This window comes from Haliotis cracherodii, unplaced genomic scaffold (genome assembly GCF_022045235.1).
Source record: "Haliotis cracherodii isolate W230 unplaced genomic scaffold, xgHalCrac1.p SCAF_22, whole genome shotgun sequence".
Taxonomy (NCBI): Eukaryota; Metazoa; Mollusca; class Gastropoda; order Lepetellida; family Haliotidae; genus Haliotis; species Haliotis cracherodii.
In genome coordinates, this window is record NW_027266278.1 from 4629150 (window position 1) to 4650883 (window position 21734).

The window sequence follows — 21734 nt, forward strand, 5'->3', positions numbered from 1 at the left end:
AAGTAGACTCGTCACCCATGAATGTTATGTGCGAAAAAACGACAAACCAATCAGTCAATGAATCCCTCAGAAATATCTCTGATTTTACATATGTCTTGCATCTAAAAATATACCCAAGACACAGTTAAATATGTTCAATCATACTGTATAATTCCGCACGTCCCAATGTGTTTTAAATTGCATCTGAAATATATATAATAATATACATGGGGAAATAATATGTGAACCATTACACGCAACGAGTTTTAGATATGACCGTTTGCGCTAAGACGGAACCCGGTCGCCAAAATGGCCACGAGAAAGGCACGAGTCGCTATTCGGCTTGTCCCGGAATAACACGAGTTGGTCACGAATGCAGAGAGACGTCGCGATGAAAAAATGCGGGAAGTCGTTTAGCTGTTATGTGTATGCAAGTTCCACAATTGTTAAGTGATTTTCTGATAAGACAAAATTAAAAAGAAAACTTAATCAATCTCTTAGTTCTAAGATCTGATTTTAATGTGATTGGATATAAAGAGAAGGGGCCCGGCTTTGCCTTGCCTCGGCAGGATGCAATCGCAGCTGATCGTAAGGGCCCGTAAATCTGCTTTACCCTTCTCTTCCCATTGCGAGTCTGGAAGGTTACGGAAAGATGCAAGTGTGACGGAGACAATAAAATTATCTAAAAAAAATACGTATGCAACGTGTTTGCCCCGGAATAACCCGGGTGGTGATCAAAGAGGAAATATTGTCAGTGCGTACCATGATGCCATGGTACACCGCAGCCATGGCCCAGCTAGATTCGCCTACTGCAACCTGTAAATAATCGAATCTGGACGAGACAAACACGTGGTTCATCATCGTCCATCGCCGTGGAGTAAGGCGACACACTCACCCCGGGCAAGATCTATCTTCTTTCTTCTAGTTTTGCCAACATTTCTGAATATAAATGGTATCATTTTTTGCAATTATTTTTGACTACACGTTTCCTTGACCATAAACAACACACACACACAAAACGAATTCTAGGGCCATGCTTATATGTGCATGATTACATTATGAAGCGTATCAGTAAAACTCCATCTGTCACATGGTAAGGCCTTTTTTCTGTATTACTTGTTGAACATATATATTTTTCAAAAACAAGCTAGTGGGAATATTAAATGTCAAGGCAAGAATATAGCCAGTGTTGAATATCCATCGAAACAGATTCCAGTTGACCAGCCATGACACCCGGTGTTCGCAAATAGGATAAGCATGTGCTACCACCCGCATAAAATACCGTATTTCCTCTATTAGACGCCGGCCTCTAATAGAAGCCGGGTCAATTGTTCAGCGAAAAAATAGAAGCCGGGCCTCTAATAGACGCTGGGTCGATCAATTGATACAATTAATGATCCCTTTTGGGACCTAAATTACATAATGAGGACTCCCTTTCTCTCCTCCGGTAACTCCACGTGTGTCGGAAAACGGGGGTGAAATGGAGGTATTGATAGAAGCCGGGCCTCCAATAGAAGCCGGAGCGTCTAATAGAGGACATACGGTAGTATTTATTGCCCGACGCCGCACAACACTACTTTTGCCACGCGACGACGAAGAAACAGACTGCACCTAAACTTTATTCTACTAATTTCGACATTTAATCAATGTTTTTTTTACAGCAAAGTCAGGAAAAGTTGGACCCGTGAAGATCCGGGTTAGAATAGGTATTCTGCAACCCATGTTTTTCAAAAGAGGCGGCATTGCTTGTCGTAAGAGACGTCTAAAGGGATCGGGTGCATGGTCAGGCTCGCTGACTTGGTTGATGCATTGTATGGGTAAGACTCGATTTACAGACCGCCGTCATATACCTGGAATATTGCTGAGTGCGGCGTTAAACAACAAACAAACAATCAAACAGGACATGTTGACACATCATTGTAACCCTCTGGCCTGTATTTGACGGAGCTCACAAACATGGCGTCCTGCATGGAGATCTCGTCTGCACAAGAATCCCAACAAGATCCCCATTTAGGAAATTATTGACCTTTCAAAGAACACATGGCGAAGACGTGGGAGGACTGCATAGTGTCACACAGTGCACACACACGCACACACGCACACACACAGACACACGCAGACCCACACATGCCACCAAACAAAGCCGATGAAATTGAAACTATACATATGCAATGACGATATGCTCAACTATTGTCTTTTCGAAGTTTTCAATTATTTAAGCCCGAAGTGATGCAGGCATCAGACCTTTACCACTTCGGTGAAACCCACGAGCACGGTGCTGACAAACCTAGAAACCTAGAAACCAGAACCGGGTTTCGAACCCACAACCATAGGTTTCTGTCGTGCCCAAGGGACGCAACTCTTCACAGCGAATCGCGGCGCCTTAGACGATTTATGTCAGCGGTCTGTAAATATTCTGAACCAGAAAATCCAGTGTTGGGCATCATGAACATCGATCTACGCAATTGGAATACGATGCCATGCATAAACCAAGTCAGCGAGCCTCTTGCGACAAGCATGGGTAGCTGAAGACCAACTCTAAGCCGGATTTTCAAGGGGTAGATATTCTATAAGCAATCAGATTCATTATCGATTATCTAGTGTAATATATCTCAATTTTATTATGATAAATACCCTGGACACATAGATTTGTTTTGGTAGCTTCATCACTTCTGTCTCATCTCATCTGCGAAGTTGTAGCTATTTAATTTTCAGCTTTTACTGTCCGACTTTATTTCTCAGCTTTTACTATCCGACTTCAATGCTCAGCTGTTACCGTCCGACTTTAATTTTCAGCTTTTACTATCCGACTTTAAGGCTCAGCTGTTACTGTCCGACTTCAATGCAGAGCTTTTACTATCCGACTTTAGTTTTCAGCTTTTACTGTCCGACTTCAATGATCAGCTTTTACTATCCGACTTTAATTCTCAGCTTTTACTGTCCGACTTTAATTCTCAGCTTTTACTATCCGACTTCAATGCTCAGCTTTTACTATCCGACTTTTATTCTCAGCTTTTACTGTCCGACTTCAATGATCAGCTTTTACTGTCCGACTTTAATTCTCAGCTTTTACTGTCCGACTTTAATTCTCAGCTTTTACTATCCGACTTCAATGATCAGCTTTTACTGTCCGACTTCAATGATCAGCTTTTACTGTCCGACATCAATGCTCAGCTGTTACTGTCCGACATTTATGATCAGCTTTTATTGTCGTTCTGTAAAACGACAGAGTTGCGCCCTTCGCCCCGATTATTACCCTTGGTTTGTCTGCACCAACCCTGACGGAGTTGGTAGCAAGTAAGAAGACGTGAACCGTAGCTATGTGTTGGCACAGAGGGTAAAAGTGGAGCAGTACATGGCTACGATTTCACATTTTTATCCATCTCTACAGCTCGTGACAGTAATTTGGTTCCATGGCTAGCGTCGTACTATTTGGATCGGTTCCGATGTCAGCGAATGGATCATATTAAAATTGATGTATAATACCCTAGATACTCGAGATTCAATTAGACATGAAACAACTAGAAAAAATTAATCCAGGACACTGCATGGCTCAACAGAATTTTTTTGGTTTATTTACAATAATACAAATAAATAGAAATATGTACATTGTTGATTGATTGTCAGTAACAATTGAATAGAACATTATTATCTTCGACAGGCAGTTTATATACACTTGTTTAGGTGAGATGGAACTTCTACATTAACAGAGACAACTATTTTTATGACCATACAAAAAATACAATTCTCGTTACACAATCAAATATAAGGTAATACTGTTTCTGTTCACAAATATAATATTAGGATTTATCCAACGGAGCTTTGTGAGATTATTTATAGAGTTGTTTTTCTTGGTTTACAGAGTGACAGCCGCCGCATCACCTGGAAATATAAAGTATGACACACATATTATACAATGTTCACAGAGTGTGTCACACACTGACGACATGCTTGTTTGTTATCGTTCCAATTAACCCTTAATTTTATATTGAACAAGTTAAAACAACTATGGTCAAAGCAACAAGACGAAATCCTAAACCGACAATTCTGATTCTCAAGCAACAGGAGCATAACTGAGAAAGTAACTACAACATGGTGGGTGACGTTATTCGCGCTCTCCTTACCAAATGTACCACATATTCGTTAATGGTTTACGCTCAGAGTAAGTTTGTGGACTTACCGATACGATTCGTGATCGAAGAGATTTCTTCCCTGATTTTATCCTGGCTGTTCTCACATCACCCGCCATTACTGGAACAAGATGTGAACAAATTGACCTCGGTGCTTCTATGTCAGATCACTGATGATGTTTCCATGGAAACATAAGCCAGGAAGAATTCTGCATTTGTTTCCTGTCACATACTAAAACACGGGTAGGTGGGTGGGTGTAAGCGTTTTACGTCAGCGAACAAAATGTTTAAACAAAAAATATATTAAATACTCAACAGAGGTGTTCAAAATCAGGATCTGCTTCACAAAGTTGGCGCATCACATAGTTTCCTGCCATCATTACTTTAAAACGTCGTGCAAAATTCATTATGTATATACATTTTAACATGGTACTGTTTATTTATATTGTTTATCAGTCATATATGAAACAAGACATTAAGAGAGCTCACCTTCATATCCGATGGGAATGATTGCGTCATCTGGAATCTTCACGTTTGTCTCAGATTCCGCATCCAAGTTAGAATACCAGTTCGTCTGTGGCTTGGAGGTGTACGAGTTATCGAACCTTGTGTCCCTCTCGTCTTCCAAAATGTCTTCCCATTGTCCCCAGTGAAGGTTATCTTCCCCTGGTCCCCAAGTTTGCCAAGAGTCATCTCCCCCTGGACCCCAGTGAGAGTTATCTTCCTCTGGATCCATCCTATAGTCGTGTTGTGGCTGTTTCTTGCCATATTTCAATCTGTACATGATGAGGGCGGCTGTTCTTGCCCCGTCCGTGAACATACGGAGCTTGGGGTAGATGATGTCAATCATTGTCAATATGTCCGCCATGCTGTAATCAAGGAGAATATACATATTAATGACATGCAAGGGCCGGACATGTTTATAATAATGTCATATGATATGTACTAATGTACCAGGAAACGGTTTACTGTTTTACTCTGTTTCAACTATATTAATAATGTATCTATTGATTTTACAAATTCGATTTTTTTATATAATAAATTGATAATTGATATTCGATTTTTAAATATCAATAAAAAAAATTAAGATAAATGTATCGAAATAAGTTTTTTTCATCATCACTAATTCTATTTAGTGATATTAATAATTCATTTATGATATCTTATAATCGATATCACGACATCAATTATTCATTTTGTGATATCTTACAATAAAAAAATAGAATGTGTGGCACCGTTAATTAACTAATTTACATTAACTGAGCCTTTGACAGGCGATGGGGAGAATAGGGGGAATATTTTATGAAAAAGGATGTCCTGCTTGGCTTATAAGATACAAAACAAGTTTTAAAATCCATTATTAATCATTCACACACAAACACAAATAAAGGTATCCATAAAACTAATGGGTGATAGAAATGCCATCGGGATCATGCAGACCTGATAGCAGCTCATGACGAGTGATACTGTGACGTCATACTATTGTGACGCTAAGACAATTACTTCTGTCAACAAACTCACATGGAAAGTAGTTTTAAAACTGTTATTGGGCTGAATAAGAAATACACAATGCACGACACGTTTCTTTCTTGCATATCAATTTACTGTTAAACTATTTACAGCTGTAACTTTCGATTGAAGTGTAATTAATCACGAGGAAACATTTTGTTAAGATTTCCGAAGGCTTTAATATTTAAAAAAATATATTGCTTTCGTGATAATTATGTCCACATTCTTACAGTAAGACACTGCTTACCTTGTTCAGCTGATGGAGCGAAGGGAATTTATCAATTGCAGTAAATTTAAGATGGGTCCGTGAGCTCTCCACAGATAGACGTGTGTCCACTTGAATGACCTCCAAGATTGACCAGTTTCACGGCAACCAACTCCCACAATTCCCGTCTTGGATTGTGTACTATGACGTCATATGTCCTATGACGTCATTCGTTTTGTGGCGTGGCTGTGCAACAAAATATTCTAAGATTTGGCTAATGTTATACGTGGAGCCCCAGTGCACAAGGAAACGTTGGATCATCCTTAGCCACAGCTTTATCTCCGTGGAATGTCACTACGTGTGGTAGCTTTATAGCAAAAGTTTCGTTTACGACATAGATCTACAGTGAGTGTAAGCCGTTTTGCACAGATTCGCTTAAAGCTTTGTGTGTGAAGCCCCCAGGATTTAGAGGTTAACCACTTTGGTGAACCCACGAACACTGACAGAGAAAATATCATAATCGGGATGAATCGAATTCGAACCACGACCAGCGAAACGTGTCATCTAAGGGACGCAACTCTGTACAGCGAGGTACCGTTGCTTTGCCTACTGGCCAAATCCTATCATTTTGCTGAAAATCAATAAACATTTTATAAATAAAATACCTTCGCATTATCAATTTCAGAGCCATATAGGCTTAAAAATGACCACGTAAAAAGGTATGTGTACTTTGTATAACCCTCTGTGATGTGACACAGGACAGTGTTTTGTCGGGTAAGGGACGCGACCGATATGGTCGTCTGGCAGATCAATATCATTCCTGTCACGTTAAGCTAGACAAAGTTAACACTTGATGGGATACACAATCGCGACAGGCAACCACATCTGGACCTACTAGAAAAGAACTCTTCGAATGTATTCTCGGTAATAAGACCTCATGAAAAACAGTACGTGTCTCTCATCTCAAACCGCTTCTAAAGTTGCTTTTTAAAAAATGTGCATGCGCTTCTGTGTTATTTACTTTTTAATTGGCTACTTCCAATGTCTGGGGCGATGGGGTAGCCCAATGGATACAGCGTTGGTTCCTCAAGAGGAATTCCCGAGTCTAATACCAAGGTTGCCGACGCCTTGTTGCGGGGGAACAACCGAAATGGGCTTCACATATTGTGTGTTTGTTGGGAATCGAACCCGGGCTTTCGACGTGACGAGCGAACCACTAGGTCAACACGTCCACCTAAAAGCGGCGTAAAATTCTCACTCACTCACTCTCACTCACCCACCTATCAACGGTGGCACCCATTCCTTCACTACACTGAATAGAGAGCCAATTTAAGATGACTTTCATGATATTCCGATGAGCCCAGTGCATCAACCATAGAGGCTATTGCGCCATTTTAACAATTAATCAAACGTTTTAACTAACTTTATTTAATTTTAACATATTTTGAATTTTTCCTACCGATATTTATGTAATATGTATATTATTTTAACGTTTTGGGAAAGAAAAAAACAACAACAGGTAATAAAAAAGGTCCTGATTGTATGCACGTATTTAATAATAAATGGACTGCCTCCGTGGTCTAGTGGTAGAGCGTCCGCCCGGAGAGCGAAAGGTTCGGGGTATTATCCCTGGCCGCGTCATACCTAGAGGCGTTAAATGATGGTACTTGTTGTTACCCTGCCTGGTGCTCGGCATTAAGGGGCTAAAACAAGGACTGGTCGGCTCGGAGTCAGTATACTGTGTCTGAGTGGGGTATTCATGTTAAACTGCGGCATGTTATCTCCCTGGGCTAGCACTATAAAATCGGCATTTAACCGGACCTGTACAAACAGCCACGCACGCACGCACGCACGCACGCACACGTGCACGCCCGTCACTCTTTAAGTGCAATAATACTGGACGCGACGTTAAACCCCATTTCACTCACCTCACCTAATAATCATTGATTCACGAAGGGTTAAAGTGTCTGTTTAACCTCCACTGGGTGGTGGCGTACTGACGGCGGCTGTGCATCCATAAGGAGGCTGGCGGGAAGATTACCAGCGATAGTATATCCAGGTGACACCCAGGCTCTGAACAAAGTGACATCTGTCTCTCGGAGTCGTCCTTCTGGATAGTATACACATCTTTACTGCAGGTATGTACGTTACACAGTTAACGCTTGACGGAAAGCCAGAAGGTAGTTATCATGTAATGAATACACGAAGTTGGTGAATATATCTAGGAGTGTATAAATTGTTTGATAGGCATTTTTCAGAAATTGACGATGACAAAATGGACAAACAAATTTGGGATAACTTTTTATATAATATAATAGTTGTTACTGTTAATCCATCAGCCACCATACATATTCTGTACCATGTTCATCATTCAGCCTTGCTTGACAAAGGTATAAGGATCTTTCCGAAAAGTCGCTATTACAGTATAAGAAAAAAAGTTGTTATCCGTGACTTTTTGTCTACTTTGTCATCCGTCAAGTTCTAAGAAATGTCTGTTAAGCAATTGGACACATCTGTTTGGGGAAAGATGAGTGAGTGAGTATGATTTTACGCCGCTTTTAGCAATATTCCAGCAATATCACGGCGGTCTGTAAATAATCGAGTCTGGACCAGACAATCCAGTGATTGACATCATGAGCATCGGTCCACGCAATTGGTATACGATGATATACATCAACCAAGTCAGCGAGCCTAACCACCCGATCCACTAAGTCGCCTCTTACTACAAGCATAGTCAACTTTTACGGCAAGCATGGGTTGCTATTCTACCCCGGATCTTCACGGGCCATTTCCGTAAGTGAGTATGATAACGCTGCTATTAGCAATATTCCAGCAATATCACGGCAGGGAACACCAGTAATGTGCTTCACACATTGTATCCATTGTATCCATGTGGGAAATCGAACCGGGTCTTCGCTTTAATGACTAGTCTACCCCACCGCTACTCCTCATTTAGAGATTTAGACTGGTGCGTCTTGAGGCTGTTGCTGCCTCCGACAATATATAGACATGTGGTAGCAGTATATGCAGCAAACACCTGGTGTCCCCGCCATGAATTGGCTGGAACAATGTTTTGATTTTGTTGTTATAGGAACTATGTTAATAGTGTCATAGAACAATACTCACAAACCATTCTTCCATCATCATATAGTTTTCAGTCCATGAACAATATCCTGGGTGTTTTAAGCCTTGTTTGACCTCAACAGTGGCATGCGTGGAAGTACTCGATGGAGGACACTTCTGGAGCCGAGTTCATCAGCTTCCACAAAGACACCAACAAGCCCGTCATTGTCGTCATCAGTGTGGCCTTCACCTTGCTCATTGTCCTGGGCAACGGTCTAGTGCTGGCCCTGTTCGCCACCAAGAAGGAAGTCAGAACACCTAGGAACTCCTACATAGCATTTCTGGCCATAACAGGTGAGTGAGTGGGTGAGTGAGTGATGTTTTACGCCGCACTCCCAGCTGTATCACGGCGGTCTGTAAATAATCGAGTCTGGACCAGACAATCCAGTGATTAATTTCACGAGCATCCATCCACGAAATTGAGATACGATGACATGCAGCCTCTTACGACAAGCATGAGTGGCTGAAGATCTGTTCTACCCCGGATCTTCACGGGTCGAGTGAGTGAGTGAGTGAGCGAGCAAGCGAGGCGAGTGAGTGAGTGAGAGTGAGGGAGGGAACGAGTGGTCACTCCATGTTTGTCTGTCTGTGACTATATATTATAGGAAGCCATGTAATACCTATTTTAGTAGCTTAGGCATGTTTGAAAAATAACAAGATATTGTCAAAGTAACTTTGGTCACAAAATGGATTTTTGGAGAACCAATGTCAAGTTACATAATCCAGTCGACTCCACCATCTTGACGCTATTCCATAATTAAGACGTTGAGCTGTTTTACTATTTGATAGTTTTGACATTTATAGAAAAAAAGAACATATCAGGGCTACTGGACACTGGTCAAAGGTTTCGCAATTTTCTGTTCAGCCTTGCTTCCGAGGTTCGCCCGGAATTGGACCCCTGGTCATCACTATAGGATTACTCATGCTTGAGACCCATGAAGATCCGGGGTAGAACAGGTCTTCAACAACCCATGCTTGCCGTAAAAGGTGACTATGCATGTTGTAAGAGGCGACGCACGGGATCGGGTGGTCAGGCTCGCTGACTTGGTTGATGCAGGTCATCGTATTCCAATTGCATGGATCGATGCTCATGTTGTCAATCACTGGATTGTCTGGTCCATACTCGATTATTTACAGACCGCGGACCGCGGACATATTGCGGGAATATTACAGTGCAGCGTCAAACAAACAAACAAACTCGTGCTTTCCTTAAATGTGGCCAAAGACACCTGTTACTGAAATCCTGTTCAAAACGGTGTTGCAACCCAACACACTCACTCACTAACGCTGGGGTTGAAGACAATTCCCCTGAAAATCATGGAAAAAAACATTTGTCCTCGGGGTTTACATAAAAAATATATTGCTCAATGAACATGCTAACGTTCTAAAATAGTATATGTTGTGGCGCGAGGGAAAGTATATCCCTGACACATATTTCATATTTCCACAGATGTGTTGGTCGGTGTCTTCATCATCCCCCTCGACATCCTGCACGAGGTCGGCGCCATCAAACCCACGTCAGCAACGTGCAAGATCCTGGAGTTCATGCGCTACTTCGTCCTCACGTCCAACTTGTATTGCGTAGTTGCCATAGCAGCGGACAGATACCGATGCATCGTACACATGTACGCAAACAAGCCGTCGTTTAAACACGTCAACATCGTCATTAGCATCATTTGGCTCTGCGCAGCAGTTTATGCCATCCGGGAACCATTTGCCTATGACGTCATATACCAGACTGACGTCAATGTGACGTCAAACAATTCTTCAGACTTTCTTGTCATTTGTGGCATAAGAGATAATGACACGAGGCTGAGTGTTTTAATTCTGGATTTCTTCGTGCATTTTGTGATTCCTCTGTTTATAATTAGCTGTTTATATATCAAAATGACGTTCTGGCTTCTAAAACAGCAGAATTTAATTTTTGTCAATCTACAAGCCAGGAAACGAAATTACAAGGTCATCAAGATGGTGCTTCTAATTGTTATACTCTATATAGTCTGCCAACTTCCGACTCAAATATGGCGGGTGTATGTTTATACCGGAAATGACGTCATTGACAACAGTGGCTACCTCCTGAACACTTTTCTATTCCTGACTTACACCAATAGTTGGCTTAACGTTGTTGTGTACGTCATCTTCAACGACTCTCTTCTGAAGAGACGTCAGGATTTTGTGCCTTGTTGTAGAAAGAGAGATGTCGGTCCTGCTGTCACTCTCAGCACCATGTCATAACAACACGTCACAAGTAACCGACAGGGGAGAAATGTACACTGACACAAATTAGGCGAAGGAAACACGATTCCTTTAATTCTCAGCCAACATTCGTTGTGTTTCAAAGGCGCAACTTCTGTGTTGATCCTGTTTGACCTTTTGCTCGTCTTGAGAACTATACTACTCAAAATAAGTTAAGGATCGCCAGATTCTTTCATAATACTATAGTTAATCTGTCATGCCATTACAGATTAACTGTATTAATATGAAAGAATCTGGTGATCCTTAACTTCTTTTGAGAAGTATATTCTACATCAAGATTATTAAAAGGCATTTTAGAAACCGCTCTATCAATAGAGACAGAGTGACTTATAAATTTAGGAACTTAAATAAACTTTATAGAACTTAATCCTCTCTCAATCCGTTTCAGTTCTGATGCGATACCTTTATGAAGCAAATGATGAAGGATAGACGAGGTTCAATCAGTGCTAGCCTAATGGTACACATGTCGCCCTTATAGGACGCCTGTGACCATTTCTTGTCATTTCGAGACGTCGTCATTAGCGTTACGCCCTTTTAAACAGCTTTTCAGTTAAATCACGGCGTGTCAGCTTCATGTGGGAGGAGGGGGGCACGGATGGCCCAGTCGATTCGCTGTGCAGGGTAGCGTCCCCTGGATACGCCCGAAACCTATGATTGGTTCGAATCCCGGTTCGCCCCGATTATGTTTCTAGGTTTGTCAACACCATACCCGTGCTCGTGGGTTTCACCGAAGTGGTAAACGTCCAAGACCTGCATCACTTCGGACTTTCCTCCCACGCCGTGATATAACTGGAATAATGTCAAAAGCGGCGTTAAACCCAGCTCACTCACTCACTCATGTGGGAGGAAAGCTTGAAGTGATGCAGGTCTTAATATTTTGCATACTCGGAAAATAAAAGATATTGATGAACCAGGGAGACAAACGCGGATGAGCATTTTGGAAATTAATCGGAAGGGGGTGGGGTGTGGGGCACTTCGCGTTCCATGTGAAATTTTGTTGAAAATATATTCAGCAAATGAGTCAATCATAATGTTGTTTTTAGTTTATTTCATATCGCCAATAATATTTTAGGCCGTAGTATGATTAATTGATGTGTTGTTACTATCGGTGCCTAATTGTCAGATTTTTAAGGAGGCTACACAACTGCCTGTGGACAAACAGCGATTTCAGCTTCCCTATAACACTCAAACCTTTTTTGAAAAGCTAAAATGCTTTTTGTCCGTCCATGGGCTTTGAGAAATCACAACCACGTAGGACTGTGTATGTTTGTCCCGGAGCTCTACAAACATGGCCACCAGTCTTCCAGTCACTTCAGAAGTGTTTGGCTTCCCAGCAAATTCCTTTGTGTCATGGAAACAGAATCATTTCTCGCCATTTTGTTTTCCATAAGTGCAATTACCCGATTTATCCCGGCCACTTAGGTCCATTTACGGACAACCTTGATAGAGATGCGGGGATTAGGTCAGAAGTGACTGATGTATCGGAAACATGTGCAAGTGCTGTTGAGACTCAATTGAGTGAGTGAGTGAGTATGGTTTTACGCCGCTTTTAGCAATATTCCAGCAATATCACGGTGGGGGACACCAGAAATGTTAAGACTCAAGGTTTGTACTTGAAAAAAGAATACTGCATGTTGTATGACTTGCTGGTGTATAGGTTGAAGGGTGGCGTCAATGTCATATACAGTCGAACTTGGATGTGTCGAATTCCGGTTATCTCGAACTCGCCTTCCGGTCGCTGCGAATTCTTTGGTATAAGTGACATATCAAATGATGCCACATATATAGAGTGAGTGATTATGGTTTTACGCCGCTTTTAGCAATAGTCCAGCAATATCACGGCGGGGGACACCAGAAATGTTTTTGTAAGTAAAGCACCCTGTAACAATGTAATGTTTGTGGCAGGCAATTTCGTGTTTAACAACAGTCTGAAGGATAATTATTTTATTTTAAAAAATCGGACATCATTTTTGTCACTGATGCGTCAAAATCGGGTAATTGCACTTACTGCAGGGGATGGTGCATTTTGAAAACATTTTTTAAAGATAATATTCATCCTCTGTAATATTTCTCCATTTTCCTATGATAAATACTCTGGACCAATTCACAGCTTCCTTTTGATCCCGATTCATATGGTGCAATACCGCCTCCGTGGTCTAATGGTAGAGCGTCCGCCCAGAGAGCGGAAGGTCCGGGGTTCGATTCCCGGCCGCGTCATACCAAAAGACGTTAAAAGATGGTACTTGTTGTTACCCTGCCTTGCGCTCGGCATTAAGGGGCTAAAGCAAGGACTGGTCGGCTCGGAGTCAGTATACTGTGTCTGGGTGGGGTATTCATGTTAAACTGGGGCATGGTATCTCAGTGAGCTAGCACTATAAATCGGCATCAGTCCGGACTAGTACAAGCGGCCACACAAACACACACACGTACATGCACGTCGCAATATAAGTGCAATAATCTTGGACGCGACGTTAAACCCCATTTCATCTCTTCTCACCTCACCTCACCTCACCTCACCTCACCTCACCTCACCTCACCTCATATGGTGCGATGTGAAAGGATGCCGGCCAATCGCATCACTGTCACGAATGGGAGAAGTAACATGCTAGGTCATACATCGGAAAGATGACCCTGTGACGTCATTTCCAACACAAAGGGGGCGGTCGGGTAGCCTAGTGGTTAAAGCGTTCGCTCGTCACGCCGAAGACCCGGGTTCGACCCCCGACATGGGTACAATGTGTGAAGACCATTTCAGGTGTCCCCCGCCGTGGTATTGCTGGAATATTGCTGAAAGCGGTGTAAAACTATATTCACTCACTCCAACACAAAGCTTTAGTGGCGTGAAGACCTGTCAGGTGAGGTTAGGTGAGGTTAGGTGAGGTGAAATGGGGTTCAACGTCGCGTCCAAGATTATCACATTTACATAGCGACGTGCGTGCAAATGTGTTTGCGTGTGTGCTGCTTGTACTAGTCCGGACTGATGCCGATTTATAGGGTTTTGTCGCTTTTATTTTCTTCCATATTATCATTGAGGGACCTGAAAAATAAAACAATTTCTTCAGATAGATTTGTCAAAATAATATGTACACTGACGAAGTGATTGTAAAAGTAGGTGGTAATTGTCATCAGCTGTGTAAGGCACGTCATGCTTACTTTCGGCCTCCCTGGGCGCCTAAATACAAATGTCATCAGTTAACTGTGTACAAATTGTATCAGATCTATACTTTTATATGTCATTCACACTATACTTTCATATCTCATCCACATTACACTTTTACATCAAAAGACAATCTTGCTACAATATAGAATATGATAGATATACAAAATAGTTCAATACAGAAATTATTTGCATATAGTATTTACATTGTGTGATTATTTATTGTCAAAATATTACTTTGTACCTCATAGTGTGATGCATGGTGTGCCATGCTTCTTGTGTACACTGGACATCGACTGTACACCATGATGGACTGATGCTCTTCTAGGGACCGGTACTTTCTGGGCATCAGTGTATGGTGTGACTTGGCTCAAAACTACATATTTTAAAGATACAACATTGAAACATTAACACTTTTGACAACTACATTGTCAATTATATTTTGGATATAGAGAATCTCACCCGAATATCTTTTGATAGCAAATGTATCAACACGAGATGATAAAAGTGGAAACACTACGAGGCTTGCCGAGGAGTTTTTCCCATTTCATCAACAAGAAAAGTGTCAATGTTATTTACACAGATCACATGACAGGGTACAGGTATACCGAAATGCGAGCGCTGGAGATCGAGGAGACATATATCACCACCTCGTGCATTTTTGACAAGTTTTCCAGAATATCTTGTAACACCTTTATAGTTAAACTAAAAACTCATATGCTGCCATATATTGTATATCGTTCACATCATATATATTTTCATCTTCTATTTCGTGAGAGGGCAGCCCAAGTCCTCTCAGACGCCGCAATTCGCTGAGCGCCCCTTTGGCACGCCAGCCTTGCAGGACTCAGACGTTTACCACTTTGGTGAAACCCACGAGTATGGAGCTGACAAACCAAGCAACATAATCGTGCGAACCGAGATTCGAACCCACGATCATAGGTTTCTTGGCAGCCCAATGGACGCAACTCTGCACAGCGAATTGCGGCGCCTAAGATTTGTTTGTTTGTTTTTGTTTAATAGCAATATTCCAGCTATATGACGGCGGTCAGTAAATAATCGAGTGAGCATCGATCCACGCAATTGGGATCGATGATATGCATCAACCAAATCAGCGAGCCTGACCACCCGGTCGCCTTTTACGACAAGCATAGTCGCCTTTAACAACCCCCCCCACCCCCCCCCCCCCCCCCTTCCTCTGAACCATTGGATACTTGAAACTGAACTGAAAAAATAAAGTGATGAACCCAGCAGTTTGGTCTCTTTAAAATTGACTCAAAATTATATACATATACAGGGACCGACTATATGAATTTCGTTGACGGGTATCTTTGATATCTTATCTTGATAATCAATATACGTGCTCTTTTCGGCATAAATTAATAACATTTCAAACATGTTATGGGTCATGTGGTTACAAGTTCTTTTCCTACCGTAGTCTTCATTGAACCAATATATCTATAAACAAAATTATTCAGCCACAGATAACTTTTCACAAACTGTTGCAGGAATGAGTGATGGTGAAATAGACATAATCAAATTGAACAACAGTTCTTTCAATAATTTCCCATTACATAAAAAAAACCTCGGTATACTCTCCTTTGACCCTCAGCACATACGTTTTTGCTCGTGTGGTACTTACTTATACATATTGTTCATAATTCTTTGATAATTTGTTTTTCATAATCATCATTATGATAAAAATGCATTAAAATGTTAAGGCGCTTGGAAACTCATGGTCGACCATCCACTGTATTACATCTCCATTCTGTTATGATGAATACCGCTAAAAGATACCATATATTATTACAAAATCATTTGCGAAATTTCGAACAAAATCCAAGCCATATTACGGAGAGGGGCGTCAAAATCGGCTCTACATGGTGTACCCATGTGGTGAATTGGGGTGGCGAGTCAACGCTTTAACCTCGCTAGACAAACACCACCGCCAATTGCTTTGTCGGTTACTATTGTTTATATAAACAAATGTCAAATCAGGTTAGAAGTGTTGTATATTTCATGCAGGTGTTCACCAGAATAGTCACGTGATCATTCGTCACCACTCGCCCCTTTCCGTAACCTGCAAGAGCTATTCGGCTTGTCCCGGAATAACACGAGTTGGTCACGAATGATCACGTGATGTCATGGTTACGAGTTAAGCCAATGGGGAAACACTTCATTTGCACGAGTTTTTCCTGCGCGTAATCCGGGCTCTATTGATCGAAGCAGACGACGCTTACTTTATCAAATGCACCGGTGCATGTTAAATTAATTTCAACAAGCTGTTTAGAATTCATTTAAATTCGAGATTATAATACCCATATTTCTCATGTTTATATTATTCACGCGCTACTTTTATCGCTGCGTTTAAAACGTTGCTATGCCATGTGCATTATGAAGACTTTTCACGAAGAAACATTTTTCAGCTTGATTTCCTGCCCTGCCGTATGTTTTCACTCTGGAGCGGACGTTGAACAAAACGACATGGTAAGTGCAATATGTAATTAAACAATCTGTTGGTGAACATATAATTATATAACGAATAATCGCAGTGGCTGTAACGATTCGCAGATGATGTGATGTTATATTCGATATGAAACAGCACCAGGCCGGTAAGAGCGTTTCTCTGTCACTCTGTGTGTATGTGCGCGCGCGTGCGTGGGTGCGAGCGTGCGTGTGGAGAGGGGTAGGGGAGATCGTCGTCAATGAATTAAGCATATTATTTAATGTAAGAATACAGCATGTACATAAAACATGTTGATTCTAAATTCTGTTCATGGCCTTCACCTATGTCGTTGGTGTTTTCAACTTGACCAATTACATAATAATAATTATATTTCAACCGCATTACGACGGTTGAACATGGTTTCTCCATACAACACCAGTGATGTAAACAAGAGAAAACAGTTTCGTTGCCGTCATAACGGCTTCCTCAACACAATAATGCAGTGTTAATATATTAGGGGTTTTTTTAGAGAATGAATGAATGAATGAATGAATGAGTATGATTTTTACGCCGCTTTTATCAATATTCCAGCAATATTCCAATGCTATCACGGCGGGGGACACCAGTAATGGGCTTCACACATTGTACCCATGTCGGGATTCGTACCCGCGCGTGCACACTAAACACACTGAATTATCTTTTTCAATAAATTTTCACAAGGAGAATTTTGTCCAACGCCTCCACACATTGGCCAACAACATATTGCATACATGTAGAGTATTTGCTGCGAAACTGTTTAAACCATTCATTGCAGCTCTATCTTGTCCAGCTCCGCCATGATAGGTGTTGTAACATCAATACATGCTGTTTTCTTTGTGAAACCTGCAAACTGTTGGTTTAATATCAATAAAACTTAGGAATAATTGCAATAAAAACGAGTTTCAGCAGTCTTACTCCGTCGAAAGTAATTGTTTGGTCCGCTGTTAGCAACCGAGGGGTGAGGTTAGGTGTCACTTTTTCCTCCGGAATTTTTATCAACAAATCTTCACAAGGTGAGACTTTGCTACACCCCTGCACCCATTGACCGACATCTACATGCTTACAAAGATTTTCTACAAAAGAAATTAGATTCAATATCTATGGCAATTGGTTTGTTTAGAATTTTGTTTTGTGAAAGTTTAATATAAAATATGCGCTGTATATTATAATATAATATGACATTGCCGTGAATACTGTCGATGCATTAAATGGCCTGAAGAGTAAAGTTAGATATGTTTATATATTTTGATGTAGAGCTCGAACAGACGTTTGTTACTGATCGTGATATAAAGATCAGTTGTCAAGGTCATCGGTTGTTTTGCAGTTTGTACATTGATCACTGTGGTGTTTAGTTGCAGAGTTTAGATCTGCAATGGATCTGTGAATTCTTGAACTTTTTTTTGTCAAAATGGGTGGAGTAAGACACAAATGTGCCATTTAGTAATACTTTTAGTGTGAAGGGATCTATGTCCATAAAGATTTACAATTTGGAACATAAATTTAGATGAAATTAGATGCTATTATATATTAATGTTTTGATCATCATTCTAAGTTTAAGAGTTTTAGAGTTGGCGGGGGCAGATAATATAAGTAATGTGTTGAGGGAGGTCCCGTTCTTTCCCTCAGGGCTACCTTTAGGGATTACTTAAGAATGGACATTCACTTTGTGCGAGTTCATTGAAGTATGAACCCTCATAGAGTGTGGTCCAAAATGAATGAACGTCGGGGCTCGACATGCACCAACAATGGCGGCGGGTATGGTGGCTGCATGGGGTATGTTCCCGTGTTGTTTCAGGTGAACAATTAACTTGCCTTTACATGTGTTTGTCAAGCTATTAAATATGCCATCTTCAAGATACCATAGAAAATGTTATAATATGATGCTTCTCTACGACAGCCATGGGAAACAAAATTGGGCATCAAAAGTTAAAAATATGTTATACGAATGTGGATATGGTTATATTTGGTTACAGCAACATGTAGATATGCCACAACATTTCTTCTCCCGTTTGACACAGACCTTAAAAGATATGTACATTCAAAAATGGCATGGTTCTTTGTCCAATTCTAGAAAAGCAAATTACTGCATATAAGACTACTATTATACTAGAACCTTATCTATTGAGTATAAATTTACATAAGTTTAGAACAGCTCTTTCTCGATTTCGTTGTGGCTCACATGATCTATTTATTGAAACAGGCAGATATGAAGGTATTGCAAGAAGACATAGACTTTGTAGGATTTGTAAAACTGATTGTATTGAAGATGAATATCACTTTTTATGTGTATGTCCAGTGTATACAGATTTAAGAGCAAAATATCTAAATAACTATTTCTACCGCAACCAAAACGGTAACACTTTTGGTAAATTAATGACTTGTGATTGTACAGAAACTATTATAAATTAATCAATGTTCATTTATCATGCTATGAAACTAAGAAAATGTATGAATTTGTAACACGTCCTAGACAATGTACTCTAGGCCTGTGGCCTCATAAGTACCATGAATAAAGATTGATTATGTGTTTGTGACGGGTGCCACCGGTGGTGCAGGATACGCCCACCTTTTCGCGGGCACCTGGTGTCATCACTATTCTCGAGTGATTCATAAACACGTGCTCATGCATAGTCGGAATCGCACAATCGACTCTGCTTTTAGCAGAGATTTCTTTTGAATGCGGTAAGGGTTTTGTCGCTTTTATGTATTTGAAGAAGAATGGGGGCAGAACTTTGTTGGACTGTCGTAGGGTCTGAGGCTTTAGATGGAGATTTCAGTGGTGGAGGTTGAAAGCCGTTGGCGAGTCGGACGTTGTGCTGATGTTGATGACGGGATGTTACTGTCACTGTCGCAGATAGTACTTGCTACGGCTGATTATACCATGAAATAATGTGAATGAATGAATCATAATGAGTGCGTCTTTTAATGTTTTGGCCCCCGCTCAGATGCGCGAAACCCTATCATGATCAGTTCGTCTCGTATGATTTAGCTTCAGTTGTGACATCCCACTTCCTACAATAACGAGTTAGACTTTAAATGTATTAGTTCCATTTAAGACGCACCACTTCCTACTAAAATGAGTTATACTTTTAATGTTTTTGCTCAAGTTGAGATCCAACTAGATCTCTTAGACGATGCAGATACAGACATTATTGTTTTCAGTTTTATGGTTGTTGAAATTAATTGGTCTTTGAATGTGTCAGTATCAGTTGAGGCGAACCATTTTTTATTGAGATGAGTGTATCTTTTTTAGTTAGCTCCAGCTAAGACGCATTACTTCAAAAATAATAAGCTGGATGGTTTGCGAAACGACCGTAGCCCTAAAATTATCGTAAAGTTATCGTAAGGAAATCGTAGACTATCGTAGCCTATTTTCGAAACTATCGTAGCCCTAAGATATCGTAAGATTGTCATAAATCTAAGATAGCTCCATACCTGTCGTAAGTTTACGTTATCTTCATCCAAGATGGCGGCATACTTTGCAAACGCATCGAAGATTACGCGTTAGAAATGTTCTTAATCGCGACAGCGATCCACATAATAATGGAGTCGATAGTTTACGATATATTTCTATCCGAGTTCATGCTGAAGATCGTGAAACTTTTCGATGATTTGGGAAGGATTAAAACGGAAGGTGTCGGCAGGCTCTATAGTAATGACCGTGACTTTATTGATAACTCAGGGGCAGCTAATCTTATTGATTTAACAAGGAAATACATGTGATCAAATATGCGTATAGTATATTTGTATAAAGAGTATATTTAATGTTTTTCTAGCAAAAGTAATTGTGTTTGGTTTCGTTTTCAAAACAACACCTAGGTTATCTATATTAATGAAAGACTAATATTTGACAAGCGATTCAATATTCTCTTTTGAATAATTGCATTATTTAAAAACAGGTGATTAACGACATAGATGTATTCCATTAGATATAGCAATTTATTGACATTTTGATTTTGAAAGTTAAGGCAGTTGAGAATGGCGATTTAAAGAATCAAGTAAAAAATGGGTTCCCATGCTCATTTGGGTTTCAAATATCGTAAAGAAGTAAACATTTTGAACATTCCCCCAAATTCACTTTCCAATATATTTTCGTAGAATTTGTTTATTGAATGAAATTTACTGATCAATATAAATAAAACAGACATTTTCACCACACTAATCTTTGAATTTTGCATTCAGTGCACCGATTTTAAAATAATAATTGACTTCTTTTTAAAATTTAGATGTACATTTAGCCGTTTTATATTCACAAAATATAGATACTTGAGACCATTCAAACAATAATATCATTGTAAAGGATAGGGTCACCGGACAAATACTATTAATTGGCCCTCAGCAATGCAGTCAGACAAGCGAAGCGTCATCGTACTGCGTTCTCGAATAGATTTTACACATTGACAATGCAGACATTTCTCTCCTCAGCCAGATTTAAAACAAATCAGACAAATCAGTTTATTAGCTCTACTTAATTTAAAAGGATACAAAAGGGCCACATTATATGTATGTTTACTTAAACTTGTGGCGTGTTCCATGATACAACTTGACAATTCCTAAATTATCTCCCTTTGTGAACGAAAGTGTCACTTTTAAATTTTGATAAGAATTATGGATCTAGACAGATTAAAAAAAAATTAATACATCATCCAAATAGAAATAGCTTGATATTGTATTTGAGTCCTTTGTTTATTCGTGAAATATAGACTATTGGATATGTAAATAACATTACATTGTCATTGTAACTCGCTCGTGGGTGCACTGCTTCCTGAACAATTTTTGTTTTGAGTGTTTACAGGTATAATGTTAGTGATTTCTCAATAAACTTGACTTTTGACTTAAACACAAAAACAAGCAGTACTGTGAAACTGACCCAGCATACATCACGTAACA

At 40.3% G+C, this 21734-nt stretch overlaps 2 protein-coding genes across 2 annotated transcripts; one reads left to right on the plus strand and one right to left on the minus strand.

The window, feature by feature from the left end:
- Positions 1–3813: 3813 nt before the first annotated feature.
- On the minus strand, positions 3814–4977 carry LOC139471138 (uncharacterized). The gene is made up of 3 exons (XM_071253396.1): positions 4599–4977; positions 4160–4230; positions 3814–3861 (listed from the first exon to the last, which is right to left on the minus strand). The coding sequence occupies exons 1-3, from the start codon at positions 4975–4977 to the stop codon at positions 3814–3816; spliced, it is 498 nt and encodes a 165-aa protein (XP_071109497.1).
- A 4073-nt stretch (positions 4978–9050) lies between these two features.
- On the plus strand, positions 9051–11181 carry LOC139471200 (neuropeptide FF receptor 2-like). The gene is made up of 2 exons (XM_071253484.1): positions 9051–9240; positions 10397–11181. Exons 1-2 carry the CDS (start codon positions 9051–9053, stop codon positions 11179–11181), a joined length of 975 nt encoding a protein of 324 aa, XP_071109585.1.
- Positions 11182–21734: the final 10553 nt, after the last annotated feature.

What these genes read in the sequence shown, in the direction of transcription:
- LOC139471138 (XM_071253396.1), bottom strand. Translation starts at nt 4,977, where the DNA reads ATGGCGGACATATTGACAATGATTGACATCATCTACCCCAAGCTCCGT. An exon ending in CATTCCCATCGGATATGAAG is followed by an intron (nt 4,231 to 4,598) that starts GTGAGCTCTCTT and finishes ATCTTGTTCCAG; the next exon opens with TAATGGCGGGTGATGTGAGA. An exon ending in TTCGATCACGAATCGTATCG is followed by an intron (nt 3,862 to 4,159) that starts GTAAGTCCACAA and finishes TTATATTTCCAG; the next exon opens with GTGATGCGGCGGCTGTCACT.
- LOC139471200 (XM_071253484.1), top strand. Translation starts at nt 9,051, where the DNA reads ATGGAGGACACTTCTGGAGCCGAGTTCATCAGCTTCCACAAAGACACC. An exon ending in AGCATTTCTGGCCATAACAG is followed by an intron (nt 9,241 to 10,396) that starts GTGAGTGAGTGG and finishes ATATTTCCACAG; the next exon opens with ATGTGTTGGTCGGTGTCTTC.